Here is a 16,225-nt window from a genome sequence, read left to right as displayed (position 1 = left end):
CTAACTTTGGCTCAGGTAATGATCTCAGAGCCCTGGGATCGAGCTCTACATCAGGCTCCTCATTCAGTGGGGAATCTGATTCTCCCTCTCCCTCTGCCTCAACACTCTACTCGTGATAATGTGCTGTTGCTCTCTCTCAAATAAATACATAAAATCTTTAGAAAATAAATAAAAGTTGATTTTTTTCAATATCAAAAACTGAATTAACTAAAGGAAGTGATTACTTTTCTAATTCATTTGCCTTTTTTATCTCCTATTATACCAATAGTAGCAGTGAATTTTTTCCAGTAAAACTACTTTGAATTTTACTTATGGTAGCTAGTGCTTTCTTGAACTACATACAAATTTTGATTAAATTGATACATGTTAGAAAAAAAATACTAAGTCCTGTTTATTCTTTAGTTGGAAAACCTAATAACTTGAAATAGAGAATATTTAGAATTTTTTCTGTTTTAAGCCTGACCTCATTCATTTCTTACTTTTCATGTAATTCTTGCTTCAGATACTACTTTTTTTTTTTTTTTACTTAGTGAAAAATACTTAGTGAATGTGATTGATGGCACTTTAATTTTGTCACTTTGTGTCTTCATGCTTAGGTTTATTGCATTCTTCTTCCATCAAAAAAAACTGTTTACAGAATGACTCAGAAAAACCAGCTTTGTCTTTAACCAGCTCTTTTGGGACAATTCTGAGAAAAGTTTCCAGTAATGGAGCCAGTTCTCCTAATAATAAAATAATATCTCAGGATCCTGATTATAAAGAAGCAAAAATTAATAAGAAAAAATTGGAGTCATTTATAACCACAGAAACTGATTGTCTGTCATCCCTGCAGGAAAAACACTGGGAAGATGATGCAAAAAAACAAAGAGTTTCAGATATAAAAGAAAAAGTCTTGCCTACAGTAAGTCACCCTCCTGTGCCACATTCAGAAGTGGAAGGTAGTGATATTCACTTTCAGTCTCCAGAAAGCTTTTCATTTGACTGTGATAATACCAGTCTGTTAACTCCTAGCTCTAGGGATTCTCCATCAAGCCTAGTTGTGATGTCTAGAGGAAAAGAATCATATAAAATATCAGAGAAACTAAAATGTAAGAATCATGAAACTGGTTTTGAATTAACCAAAAATATTCCCATGGAAAAGAATCAAGACATACATGTTTTAAATGCAGATTCTAAAAATGCTAAACTGTTGTCAACTGAAAAACATATAACAGTAGCATCATCTTCAGTAAAGGTTCAGTTCAACCAAAATGCAAATCTCACCACAATCCAAAAAGACCAAAAAGAAACTACTTTAATTTCAAAAGTAACTGTTAATCCAAACTCTGAAGAACTTTTCCCAGATGATGAAAATAATTTTGTCTTAAAGATAACTAATGAAAGTAATACTCCTGTTTTAGGAAATACTAAGGAACTACATGATTCAAACTTCTGTTGTGTAAGAGATTCTGTTCCTAAGAACTCTACCATGGTAGTATGTACAGACCTGGATGACAAACAAACAGCCAAAGTGTCGATTATGAAAGATTGTTATTCATCAAGCATAGATGATCTTACAGAAAGGAACAGAAGTACCATAAAGCAACAACTAAAAATGACTCTAGATCAAGATTCAAAATCAGACATTACCTCAGATATAGTTAGGAAATCAAATGGAAACAGTGATTATATGGATAATTGGGCAAGACTGTCTGATCCAATTTCAAATCACAGTTTTGAAAATGGCTTCAAAACAGCTTCTAATAAAGAGATAAAACTCTCTGAAAACAACATTAGGAAAAGTAAAATGCTTTTCAAAGATATTGAGGAACATTATCCTACTAACTTAGCATGTCTTGAAATTGTAAATACTTCATCATTAGAAAGTCAAAAGAAACCAAGCAAATCTCATGCACTTGATCCACAGTCAATTAATATCATATCTGGGTTTGTGCAGAATAGCACATATGTTTCTGATAGTGAAAGTGGTCACACAGCTCCTCCAACTTTATCTTTAAAGCAAGATTTTGATTCAAATCGTAATTTAACTCCTAGTCAAAAGGCAGAAATTACAGAACTTTCTACTATTTTGGAAGAATCAGGAAGCCAGTTTGAATTTACACAGTTTAGAAAACCAAGCCACATAATACAGAAAAATCCATTTGAAATGCCTGAAAACCAGCTGACTATCTTGAATAGCACTTCTAAGGAATGGAAAGATGATGATCTTCATCTCACAACTAATGCTCCATCTATCAGTCAGGTAGATAGCAAGAAATCTGAAGGTATAATTGGAGGTAAGCAGAAGTTTGCTTGCTTGTCAAGAACCAGCTGTAACAGAAGTGCTTCTGGCTATTCAACAGATAAAAATGAAGTGGAGTTTAGAGGCTTTTATTCTGCTCGTGGCACAAAACTGAATGTTGGTAGTGAAGCATTGCAAAAAGCTAAGAAACTGTTCAGTGACCTTGAGAATATCAATGAGGAAACTTCTGTAGAAGTAGATAGAAGTTTCTCCTCAAGCAAATACAATGATTCTGTCTCAATGATTCAGATAGAAGATTGTAATGATAAAAATTTAAATGAGAAAAATAATAAATGCCGGCTAATACTACAAAATAATATTGAAATGACTACTGACATTTTTGTTGAAGAATATACTGAAAGTTACAGGAGAAATACAGAAAATGAAGGTAACCAATGTACTGACGCTGGTAGAAATACTTGTAACTCAGAATCTGATGGCAGTGATTCAAGTAAAAATGATACAGTTTATATTCATGAAGAAGAAAATGGCTTGCCCTGTATTGATCAGCACAACATAGATCTGAAATTATCTAGCCAGTTTATGAAGGAGGGGAACACTCAAATTAAAGAAGGTTTGTCAGATTTAACCTGTTTGGAAGTTATGAAAGCTGAAGAAACATCTCATGTTACTATGTCAAATAAACAGCAGTTAACAGCTAATACGGGGCAAAACATAAAAGATTTTGACACTTTTTATTTATCCTTTCAGACTGCAAGCAGAAAAAATATAAGGGTCTCCAAAGAGTCATTAAATAAAGCTAGAAGTCTCCTTAATCAAAAATGGACAGAAGAAGAATTAAATAACTTTTCAGATTCCTTGAATTCTGAATTACTTCCTGGCATAGATATCAAGAAAACAGACATCTCAAATCATGAGGTAATAGAAAATACTGAAAGAAAAGACAAAATAACGAAAGAAAGTGACCTAATTGGTACTGAAAATATATTACTGATCCTGCAGCAAAGACCAGAAAGTAAAATAAAAAAGATCAAAGAATCTGCTGTGTTGGGTTTTCATACAGCTAGTGGGAAAAAAATAGAAATTACAAAGGAATCTTTGGACAAAGTAAAAAATCTTTTTGAAGAAAAAGAGCAAGATAATAGTGAAATCACTAATTTTAGCCATCGAGGGGCAAAGATGTCCAAGGACAGAGAAGAATGTAAAGATGGGCGTGAATTAGCTTGTGGGACAACTGAAATAACAACTACCCCAGAGTATGAAGAAACTCACAGTTCTCTAGAGAAGAAAAAACTTGTTTCTAATGAGATTGCAGCCTTAAGACCCAGGCTCTTAAGTGATAATTTATACAAACAAACTGAAAATCTTAAAATATCAGATCATGCCTCTCAGAAAGTTGATGTACATGAAAATACAGAAAAAGAAACAGCAAAAAAGCCTACAATGTATACAAATCAATCCACTTATTCAGCCATTGAAAACTCACCTTTAACATTTTACACAGGACACGGAAGAAAAATTTCTGTGAGTGAGGCTTCACTATTTGAAGCAAAAAAATGGCTTAGAGAAGGAGAATGGGATGATCAATCAGAAAGAATAAATGCTGCCAAGGTTAACTGCTTAAAAGAATATCCTGATGATTACGTAGAAAATCCTTCATGTGGAAATAGTTCAAATAGTGCCATAACTGAAAATGACAAAAATCATCTCTCTGAAAAACAAGGCTCAACTTATTTAAGTAATAGTACCATGTCTAACAGCTATTCATACCATCCTGGCTTTTGTCATTCTAGTGAAGTGTATAATAAATCAGAATATCTTTCAAGAAGTAAAATTGATAATTCTGGTATTGAACCAGTAATAAAGAATATTAGAGAGAGAAAAAACATTGGTTTTTCTGAAATAATGTCCCCTGGAAGAGAAGCAGACACAGACCCACAAAGTGTAAATGAAGATATTTGTGTTGAGAAACTTGCGACTAACTCTTCATGCAAAAATAAAAATACAGCCATTAAAGTGGCCATATCTGACTCAAATAATTTTAATACAATTCAAAAATTGAATTCTGATTCAAATAATTCTGTACCTGCATACAGTACAGTAAATAGTAAAAGAGTCTTTGTTGCACACCAGACAAAAGTGACAGAGGGGTTTACAGACAACTGCAGCATGGTAACTAAACAAAACACCAAGAGTAAATCAGACACTTGCCATGCAGAAATTGTGGCAGATTATCCTAAGGCACTGGATGATTCAGAGGCTATTTTTCCTAACTCTCTGGGTGCTATAGAATGTTCACCTTCACATAAGGTTTTTGCTGACATTCAAAGTGAACAAACTTCACAACTTAACCAAAGTATGTCTGGATTGGAGAAAGTTTCTGAAACACCACCTTGTCAGATTAATTCAAAAACTTCTGATAGATGTGAACTTCCTAGGGGGAAGCTTCCCAAGTCAGTCTCTTACACAAATGCATGTGGGATTTTTAGCACAGCAAGTGGAAAATCTGTACAAGTATCAGATGCTGCAATACAAAAGGCAAGAGAGGTGTTTTCTAAGCTAGAAGATAGTGCCAAGCAACTCTTTCCTGAAGTATCATTTAAAGATAATGAAGAACATTCAGAAAAGTTCACAAATGAAGAAAATACTGTGATATATACCTCCCAAAATTTACTATCATCTGCTTTCTCTGGATTTAGGACAGCAAGTGGGAAACAAGTTCCAGTTTCTGAAAGTGCCTTATGCAAAGTTAAGGGAATGTTAGAAGAATTCAATCTGATCAGAACTGAAGGTTGTCTTCAGCATTCATCTACTTCTAGACAAGATGTATCAAAAATGCCTCCTCCCTCTTGTATTGGTAAGAGAACCCCAGAACACTCCAGAAACTCCAAATTGGATAAAGCCTGCAATAAAGAATTTAGATTATCAAGTAACTGTAACAATCAGAGTGGTTCTTCAGAAAATCATCACTCTATTAAAGTTTCTCCATGTCCCTCTCAATTGAAGCGAGACAAACCACAGTTGCTAGTCGGAAGCAAAGGATCACTTGTTGAGAACATTCATCCTTTGGGAAAAGAACAAGCTTTACCTAAAAATATAAAAACAGAGATTGGGAAAGCTGAAACTTTTCCTAATCTTCCTGTGAAAACAAATATAGAATTTTGTTCTACTTACTCCAAGGATCCAGAAAACTATTTTGAAACAGAAACCGTAGAGATTGCCAAAGCTTTTATGGAAGATGGTGAGCTGACAGATTCCGAACTGCTAAGTCATGCCAAACACTTTGTTTTTACATGCCAAAACACTAAGGAAATGGTTTTGTTAAATTCAAGAATTGGAAAAAGAAGAGGAGATGCACTTGTCTCAGTTGGTAAGTGTCTATTTTTTCCTTTCAGATTGCCAGTCACTTAAATTAAGTCTTTAAAAATGTTGGAATGCTAGCTTAAAGCAATTCAGGTATTATAAGCTATATTTTAATAGACTTTTATGTATAGTTTAGGGGAATGTGATTTCACTCGATATCTCTGAATCTATACCAAGAAGCATATTTTGAGGTTTTTTAATGTATTTTTAGAGATTATTAATGTAGTTATAATTGAGAAATTACTGTTAAAGTTTCCCTAGAAAACGTGAAATCTCTATCCTTATAACAGCCTGCATAATATAACTTAGTAACTGTTTTCAAATAAATATGAATATGTATATAGAGAGAACACAGAAAGGTTCCAACTCTGGCTCTTAAGAACTTAAAAAATAGTTTCAGTTATGGGTGCTGATTTGCCTCCTTTTTTTCATCTCTGAAGTATTCTAAAAATCAGTTATTTTTAGCAGATAGTGTTCTGGTTTTAATGCCACTTGGACTATATTCTAACTTCTCTTTTAAATGTTTATGTAACAACTTAGTTCTATTAGGTTAAATGGTGTGATTTTTTTTTTCTGTTAGTATCTCTGGGAGTAATCTTAAATAATTGAATCTGTTGATCAAATACAATTAAATTATATGCCATAACTAACTCTTGCTTTTAAGTGGATGATGTTAAATAACTAGCTATTTTTAAAAAACTATAGACCCATAGAATCGAGTTATCACAGGTCTTGTCCAGTCTCTTATTACAGAGAAGACACTGAAGCCAGTCAGTTCACTCTTCCATTTGGTACCTTCAGTGACCCTGATGGATACAGATTTGCTTAAGTGTTATCCAGGTCACATTCCATACTAAATTTATGTTATGGGAATAGTAGTACATTTATGATACTTACCTTAAACTATTGCTGTGCTCGTGTGAAAATTCTCAAGTGCAGATGCTTTAAGAGATTCACAATTCTTTTATGGAAAATAATGGCTTTATTTATAGGAACCCATTTTGTTCATGTTTATTCCCAAGTGGGTTGGCCTGCTTAGGAGAAAAAAAGAAAAACCCAACTCAGACTTCTAATAAATGTTCTCAATGGCATCACTTTAATTTCTCTCACCTTTATTATATATAAGTATATAGCTTAATCAACTTCTGGTTACTTGAATAGTACAGGTCCTTGTTAAACAATGAAATCACTTCATAATCTAACACTTGATAAAGCCTTACATGGTCATTTTTACTTATTCTACAAATTCATTCCATTTAATAAAGCATCAAAAAGCAAAGTACCTATTATCACATATTATCTCCATATGAGTTGAACATGCATAACTTGAATTATGGTTTAATTTTACTCTTAGCCTTTGTAGAATTTTTAAATAAGTATAACTTCTAATGTTTTAAAGTAATTTTGGTAATTTTAAAAAGTCTTTTCTTCTACTTACTCTAATTCAAGGACCTCCATAATAAATTCCTTCTCAAGTTCAATCCAGAAAGAGTTTTACTTGAAGGAATTTTGTTTGTCCTTATTTACGGTAAACCTACAGTCACATTCAGTACCAGTTTATTTTATTAAAAAGTAGTATATCTTTGGTAACTGGTAGCATGTTTTTATTCCTAGCCCCTATTAGATAGTGGTATTTTAAATGGTTAAAAAAAATTGATATTGAGAAATGAATCATCTTTCAAAATAGGATGGTTGCTTTTTAAATTATAATTATTATGTATTTTTTTGCCTAATAAATTTTAAGAGTCAATTCTTTAGTTTTAAAAAATGGGCTATAAAGCCTTTGAAAAACAAAATTGATGTTATTTGCTTTAAAAAATGTATGAAAATTTCTTTTTAGGAGAACCCCCAATTAAAAGAAACTTGTTAAATGAATTCGACAGGATAATAAAAAATCAAGAAACATCTTTAAAAGCTTCAAAAAGCACTCCAGACGGTAAAATGTGCTTTGTATTCATATCTTTTCCCCTCTCTATAGGTACTAGATACAGTATTTTTTAAGTTCTTTTTCTAAGCTTTTTCGGGTATGTAGATACTTGGATAAGACTTTATAGTGTGGTTTGCTAAAGATACATCTTGCTTTGTTATGCAAGCTCTTCCTTCTTAACACCTAGTATGATGTGGAGGTTCTTTGTAATTGGGAAGCATGAAATGATTATAAAATAATGACTTTTTAAAATAAAAACTATAAAAATTTAGTAAGATCTTAGTATAATAAATTAAAGCTTAGGTTCTGGAATCCAGTCACAGTTTTGACTAACCTTCATTCACCATTCCACCAAAATCACTCTTTCCTAAGTTACATGGTGATCTCCATGTTCGTAAATCCAACAGTCATTTCTGTGTCATTTGGCTCTATCCTTCAGCCACATTAGACAGTTGGTCACTCTCCTGAGACCACCACATCCTCTTGGTTCTCCTCCTGCATAGCCACTTCTCTGTTGCCTTTGCTGGCTTTTCCTTATTCATTCCTTTCTCTAAACATAGGAGTGCCCCAGGGCTCTGTCCTTAGGGCTCTTCTCTGCCTAAACTTCAGTGACTACCAAAATTATGTATGCAGGTTTAACCTGTCCTGGAACTCCAGACTTACTTATTCATTTGCTCTTGATACTTTTCTACTTACATTGCTAATGGGCATTTCCAAGTAACCACAACCAGTGCTGAACTCTTGATTCCATTCCTCTCCCAAACCCGCTCTTTCTGTTCTTTCCTTTCTTGCTGCCACTCTGCCAATTGATACATCAAAACCTTGATGTCCTCATTTACTCTTTTGTTTCTTCATACTCCACACAAAAGCCCATCAGCAAATCCTATAGGTTCTACCTTTGAAATATAACAATCTGATCATTTCTTCTCACCTTTGCCCCTACCATCTTGATCCAAGTCATGGTCATTGCTTTAACTCATCTCTCTGTTTCTGCCTCTGCCCCTCCTCCAGGCTGCCTTAACACAGCAGCTAGAATCATCCTGGTCAGATCATGCCTCTTGATTGCTTAAAATGCTCCGTGGTTTCCTATCTCATTACCATGGAATACTTAAAAATAAATAAAACATGTAACTATTACTTGCTATATACTTGGTTCCTGGATTTGGAAAGGAAAAATTCAGATAGTGAGGGATAAATGTGTTAGACTATAGAGGCTTAGTTCAGAAACACATGGGATAAATCCCTCACTTAAACCTTTAATAACTATATAGAGATTTCTCATCCTTTTTCTTTTTTTTTTTTTTTTTCTCATCCTTTTTCATAGTTGCATAGTATTTGATCATGTGGCTGCATCAATGTATTCTAGTTTATTCAACCAATTCCCATACTAATGAACTAGTTGAAGGTTTAAGAAGGCACCTGGGTGGCTCAGTTGGTTAAGTGTCCAACCTATGATTTCTGCTCAGGTAATGATTTCATGGATCATGAGGTTAAGTCCCACAACAGGCTCTGTGCTCAGTGCAGTCTGCTTGAGGTTCTCTCTCTCCCTTTCCTCTGCCCCTCCCCCCACTTGTGCTCGCACTCTCACTTGCTTTCTCTCGGAAACAAATGAATCTTCCAAAAAAAAAAGAAGTAAAAGTTGCATACTGAGAATAAAGCTAAAGTTTGGCTTGTAAACCTTCATAAGATTAAATTTTAAATTTTATATTTGCATGGCAGGTAGCACATTTGAGTTCTGATTAACATCAGCTGATTAATTTATACTGATTTCCTTTATATGTTTACACTGAGTTATTTAGAATATAGTCATCAATTTATGAGTCAAAATTTCAAGTCTATAATAAAGTTTTTATGTAAATGTTTATAATGTGTAATATACAGGCATAAAGAATAAAATCCCCCATTAGATTGTCATTAATACATAATATAAACTATTTTTCTAGGCATCCTAAAAGACAGAAGCTTGTTTATGCATCATATTTCTTTAGAGCCAATTTCCTGTGGACCCTTTCGGTAAGACATACTTAGTTTTGTTGTTGTTGCTGTTGTTTAATTCTACTAATATAGTGTGGGGAAGGTACAGTTTTTAAAAAAATAGTGGCACTAATATGCAGTATAGAAGTTAATACTTCTGTTTTAGAAAGCCTGCAAGATTAAATGTACTTTGGTAGTACTTTATAGTGCTGTTCATATTATTATCTCATTTTTCAGTTTCATAATATCTGTGGATAGTAGACAAAGATTTTATTCTAATTTTATGGATAAGAGAGCTTAAGAAAGAATAAGGAAATTACTGAAAACCAATTTCAAATATATCAAAAATATAGCATATATTGAAAATATTCTTTTATCTCTCCCCCCTCAAAACCCTACTCAAATTACTAAGACCATTTGTTTAACTTCTAAATCCACAAAGATAATGATCAGAGAAAAAAATAACAATTGTGAAAGCCAAAAAGCATGAAAGACTTAGAAAGTCCATAGAAAACTAAAACCTCATAGAGGAGACAATGTACCCAATTTGCCCTAAAGAATCCAAGACAGGCAAATTGGCAGCAGCATGTTCTTCTGAAGGTGAGGTAGAAAATAGAAATATTAGTTGAAAATCTATTTAGGAAACATTTATATCCCTTCCCCCACTGCAGACAGCCAGCTTATCCTTTTTGTGCCAGAAGACCAGAAGGTTATTGTCTAGAAAAGGTGAAATGGAGGGATTCTGAATTGGGAAGGTGGAGACACAGCAGGCAGAGTTGAGGGGAGGTACTGAAAACAGAGATTAAGTAAAAAAAATCTGTCTATCAAGTAATGAGACTCACCAGCCTCCTTCCCACATTTGGCTCCCAAATACTGGCAGCCAGACCTCTAGGCAGAAGACTGGAAGATTTTTTTTTTCCTGGGGAACATGACTAGCTCAATAGAAAAGACTGCAAATACTGACAGTCGCAGGTACTTGAATGAAACCTCATAGCTGGAGCACCAGGCAATGATGCCAACAATTGACAAGCCTCACCAGCACACACTTCACTCCTAAATAGGAACAGAGAATCAAGAATCACTAGTTATTGGAAGAAAGCCTTTGTGAAAGATAATACCCATAGTACAAAAACAAACAAAGGAAGTTAGAGGAAATAGACCATGCAAGGAAGTGAATGAAATTTCAAAAAAACTTACTAGTATTCTCAGGATAGAGAACCTATTGCATCCTTAAAATAAGAACAAGTTACTATAAAAAAGAGTTCTTATAAATTAAAAAACTGTGATGACATAGATTAACTCCATAGAAGTAATAGAAGATAAAACTTATGAAACCTACAAAAACAAAAAGAAAAGATGAAAGAAGAAAGGATAATTAGAAAAGTCAGTCCTATGGGCCTAACATCTGAAAATTTGGAGTGTGAGAAAGAAGGAACAAAGGAGAAATGAGAAATTTTCAAAGAAATAATTTAAGATACTTCATCAGTACTGGAAGACAAGTTTTTTCTGATTAAAAGGGTTTTCTGAGTGAGCATATGAATAAAAATGACTCATCTTAAGACGCATCCTTGGGAAATTTTAGAATGCTAAGGGCAAAGGGAAATCTTAAATTTTCCAGGGAGCAAAAAAATTAAATTTTTTGTTTCAAACAAAGTCAAGAGTCATAATGGTATAAATTCTCTCACCATTTACAATGGAAGCTAGAAGATTATGGATTCTATAATGTATACTACAGAGCAGCGCCTTTAAAATTCTGAGAGAAAATGATTTCTAGCACAGAATCCTATCCTGTGTATTTTCCAGCAAGCTACTAATGTACATGTTTTGAACTTAGAAACCCAGGTGATTTGTTTGTTAACATTTTAAGAAACAGGTTGTAATCTTATATATGAGGTAAATGCTTATTGATCTGCATATTGCCTTAATTTACACATGAGAAAATAAGTTTGTGCATTTAATAAGCATGCATAAATTCCTAAGTATCTAATTTATATTGTGCAGATAGATATAAAGATAAATAAGTCTACCTTAGATTGTTAGTCTTGGAACCAGGCATAAAAAGAATTACTGTAATATAAGTATTAAACTAGGTATAACAAAGTGATGCGACAGCATAGAAAAATGGCAGCTAATTATGCAGCAGAAACTTAACAACAGCTCTTCATACTGAATGTAAGGAATGCTTGGGCAAGGGCACTCCATACTCTGGGAAGAGTAAGAAGCTATGTAGCTTTTCTCACAGGAGTCAGCAGGCCAGGGTGCCATGGGGACTGGGAGGAAACAAAAAAGAAATAGGGATGTTAGACCTTTTAGTAGGAAACTTCCTGTGTCATTTCTGATAAGTTGAAACTTGGATGGTGACTGTGGAAGTTTCTAAGAGGAGCAGCATAACAAGATTTGTGTTTTAGAAATAGACCAAAGTGAAACTGTTGCAAGGAGATTAGTAAGGAAGTAAAGGTTTCAATTTAACACAGGTGCTAGAGCAGAGTATAATATGAGTGAAAGATGATTCGAGAAGATTTGGCTAGATAGTGATTAATTGGGAGTGGTAGAGTATCTCCATTTACATTCAGTAGACATCTTGGTCATAACCTACAAAGAAAACTCTTTTCACAGGATTCTTAATATTTCAGAACAAGGTAGTACAAGATCAATGAAAGTAAGTTTTGGGGCAGAAGGTTTATTCATTCTTATGTACTAGATCTCCTTTCGATCATCTCTTCAGGGAAATCAGTCCAATAATTACTCCTGTCCAGGAGACTCCTGTCTCCTGCCTTGCTACTATCTTCTTCTTTACTGGATCAGTCCCATTAGTCAGGTATACTCTAGGTCTCCATCTAAACAAGAAATACCTTTCTTGATTCCTCTAATCTCACCAATCCATTTCCTTATCCACTTAAGGTACAACTCCTTAGAATGATCTCCATTCATATTCTCTACTTCATCTCTTCCCCTTCTCTCCTGAACTCACCTCACTCTTTGATCACTGCACACTACCCCTTGTCAAGATTACTAGTTACCCCCATATTGCTGAATCCTGTCAGCTCTCCATCCTCATTGTTAACCTAGCATTCACATAGTTAATCACTCCTGCCTTTTTAACACTTTCTTTACTCTGGCTTCTGGGACCTGACTCTTCTCCTTCCCACTGGCTGTTCTTTCTCTTGCTGGTTCTTCCCCTAACCACTAAATAATGTTCAGCTCCAGATGGCTTCTTTCCCTGACCTTCCTCCTTAGTAAATATCTCATCCACTTTTGTGACTTTATATACCATCTGCTTACTGAAGGCTCCAAAATTAATATCATTAGCCTGAATTCCTTCCCTGAACAACATATGCATTCATCAAATTATCTACCTGAGGTTTTTATTTGGGTGACTAATAGACATCTCAAACTTAACAGCTTTAAAGCTGATAACCTTCCCCTAATCTGTTTTCCTGTAAAAGTCTATCAACTCTGCTTTCAAAATACACTCATACCATAAGATAGAATGCGTCATTTCTATCCTCAAAAACTAATCCATGACTCTCATCTCAGAGTACAATTGGGGTGTGCTTCCCAGAGTGTACAGGTTCTCCATGACCTGGTCTTTTTGCTATCTTGCCAGTCTTACCTGCTGACTTTCCCTGCTCACTCTGTTCTACTATACTTCTGCCTAGCTTACTACTACCTAGCCCACCACATGATGTTCACTCTACCTGCAGCACTCTTATCCCAAATACTTGCATGGCTTTATCTCCTTCCTTTAGGGCTCTGTGCAAATGTCACCTTATCAATAATGTCTTCCTCACCAACTTGTATAAAATATTATTTATTTAATTCTGCTGGATACTCCCTGTCCCCCTTACCATGCTTTTAACTTACTCTATAGCATTTCATACCAATTGACATATTTGTCTGTTTCCTTCCACTAGAATATAATCTCTGTGTTTTCATTTTGTTCCCATTATATCCTCCAGCCAAAACAGTGTCTAGCACGCATAGTAGGAACTCATTAACTATTTGATGGCTAGGGGCTCCTGGGTGGCTCAGTTGGTTAAGCATCTAACTCTTGATCTCAGCTCAGGTCTTAAACTCACGGTCATGAGTTCAAGCCCCATGTTGGGCTCCGCAGTCAGTGGCTCTACATGCAGTGGAGTATGGAGCCCACTTTTAAAAAATATAAAAAATAAAAATATTTGATGGCCAGATGACTGAATAAATCCGTTCGAGAGCAATTTCAAATTCCAGGGATTCAGGTTTGGGTAAAAGAAAGTATGGGGTTTTCAACAAAATATCAAATATAAGGAAGAACATGTATGTTCGGAAAGGTGATAAATTTTAGACATGTTGAGTTTGAGATGAATGTGAAACATCAAGGTAGAGGTATATGGTACTATATGAACTTCTAAGTGTAAAAATAACCTAGGGGAAAGTCAGGTATGAAGATACAGATTAATATTTTTATTGTTAGATAGATGATAATTTAAGCAATGGAAGTGACTCATATCACCCAGGAAAAACATCTAAGGAAGAAGTCCAAGTTTAGAGATGGGAAAGAGGAAAAACCAGCAAAAAAGAAACAGAGGGACAATAATGGTGTAGGTATTAATGGTGAGAATTTTAAGGAAAGAAGTCAACTGCCAGAGGTCAGGTGGAATGAGTTTACACATGAAGCTGTGTGTGTAGGCATTTGGGAGGTCATTAGCAACTTTGTTGAGAACAATTTCTGTAGAACCATGGTAGAAATGAGAGTTCAATAAGCAGAAACTGAGGAAGTGAAAATAGCTAGTTTAGATTACCTGTTTGGGAAGATTGGCCATGAAGGATAGATCACAATGAGTATTGGCTTGAAGAAGAGATAAGGCTAAGAAAAAAGTGTTTCACGGATGGGCATGGCTTTCTGGCTTAATGAAAGGAGCACTAAAAAAGGTATAAATAGGTGGTAGAAAGAGAAAGGAGGGACATGGAATAATAATTCAGAGAGTGGGACTCCTGAGGAGCCAGTTATTATGTGGGGTCAAGAATACAGGTGAGGGTGTTAACCTGAGAAGACGACAGATATTTCTCTGGTTAGGGAGTACTGTGATAGATAGAACTAGAAGAGACAAACCAGAGGATCCAGGTTTGACAGACTTTTCTGTTACATGAAGTAAGTGGTAAAGGCTGGAAGTCAGTGTGTGAGAAATGGTTACAGACTTGAAAAGTGTGGTATTGTTTTGGATGGCAAACATAATGAAATGCAAAACAGTTGCCAGAGTAGGATTGCCATATGGCAGCTGAGATTTACAATTTATATATTCCAATATATATATATTCCAATATATATATTCCTATATATATATATATATTCCAAAACATTTACATATGTGTACATTTATTGGTAAATAACCAAACTTAAATATTTTCTCCTCATTGTAGCACAACTGAGGAACGGCAAGAAATACAGAATCCAAATTTCACTGCACCTGGTCAAGAATTTTTGCCTAAATCTCATTTTTATGAACACCTGGCTTCAGAAAAATCTTCAAGTAATTTATCAGTTTCACGGCAACCATTTTGTATGGTTCCTGCCACAGGAAATGAAAAAAGGAGACACTTGATTGCTCCAGGCAAACCAGTGAAAGTCTTTGTCCCACCTTTTAAAACTAAATCACATTTTCACAGAGATGAGCAGTGCATTAGCAAGAATACTAAATTGGAAAAAAACAAACAAAACTCCAAAGACATAGATGAACTTGGCTCTGGTGATAGTGAAAAAAATATTAATGACAGTGGAATCCATCAGCTTAAGAAAAATAACTCCAATCAAGCAGCAACTATAATATTCACAAAGAATGAAAAAGAACCTTTAGGTATTGTGTAAAAATTTGTGTTGACACATTTTTGCCCTCCAGTTAGATGTTTCTCATATTTAAATAATGCTTTGAGGATTTGACCCCTTTTATGATGATTAATAATTTCAGAACCTTTTTTAATGGCCTTTCGATTTTTCCTAAGTCCAAAGACTAGATTTAAAGTATTCTAATGTTTTTCAAAGGTAACTACTTGTGGACTTTCTTATTTAAAAAAAAAAAAAAAAGGAATTAGACAAACAATCTAAGACTGTTATTACTGTAATATATATTTAAAAAGCTACTAATTTTTTTCAAATTTGAAATAAAAATAATATATCTATTGTATATAAGTTGAAACTATGCTTTTAGCAAATTATCCCTGAAAATTAGAACAAATTAATATATATGGCTTTATAAATCAAAAGTTGTGCTTTTTAAATGTTACATGGAGGTTTAATTTTTGCTAACTTATTCTTTAATAGATTTAATTACAAATCTTCAGAACGCCAGAGATATACAGGATATGCGGATTAAAAAGAAACAAAGGCAGCATATTTTTCCACAGCCAGGTAGTCTGTATCTTGCAAAAACCTCCACTTTGCCTAGAATCTCTCTGAGAGAAGCAGTAGAAGGCCGAGTCCCCTCTGCATGTTCTCATAAACAGGTATGCTTTTGTCCACAATGCTACTAACTTTTATAGTCGAGTATAATTTCATTTTATTAACTAGTATCTCCAAAATGTTTTGTTCAAAGAAAGAATAGACTGGGATCCCTGGGTGGCTCAACGGTTTGGTGCCTGCCTTTGGCCCAGGGCATAATCCTGGAGTCCTGAGATTGAGTCCCATATCGGGCTTCTTGCATGGAGCCTGATTCTCTCTCTGCCTGTGTCTCTGCCTCTCTCTG

General features: G+C 34.5%; 1 protein-coding gene across 5 annotated transcripts in view; it reads left to right on the top strand.

Moving 5' to 3' along the window:
* The window catches only part of BRCA2 (BRCA2 DNA repair associated), a 63,387-nt gene that overhangs the window by 21,631 nt on the left and 25,531 nt on the right, over positions 1 to 16,225 (top strand). For 4 of the 5 annotated variants that reach the window (XM_077868153.1, XM_077868155.1, XM_077868154.1 and 1 more), the window contains 5 exons: positions 597 to 5,612; positions 7,446 to 7,541; positions 9,476 to 9,545; positions 14,907 to 15,340; positions 15,805 to 15,986. In XM_077868153.1, coding sequence (XP_077724279.1) covers positions 597 to 5,612; positions 7,446 to 7,541; positions 9,476 to 9,545; positions 14,907 to 15,340; positions 15,805 to 15,986 — 5,798 coding nt within the window. The remainder of the gene's footprint in view (positions 1 to 596; positions 5,613 to 7,445; positions 7,542 to 9,475; positions 9,546 to 14,906; positions 15,341 to 15,804; positions 15,987 to 16,225) is intronic. The other variant, XM_077868156.1, reaches the window with a different exon arrangement.

Source organism: Canis aureus, chromosome 24 (assembly GCF_053574225.1).
Source record: "Canis aureus isolate CA01 chromosome 24, VMU_Caureus_v.1.0, whole genome shotgun sequence".
NCBI lineage: Eukaryota > Metazoa > Chordata > Mammalia > Carnivora > Canidae > Canis > Canis aureus.
The sequence above is the reverse complement of the archived record's forward strand: the minus strand, read 5'-3'. Positions and strand labels throughout refer to the sequence as shown.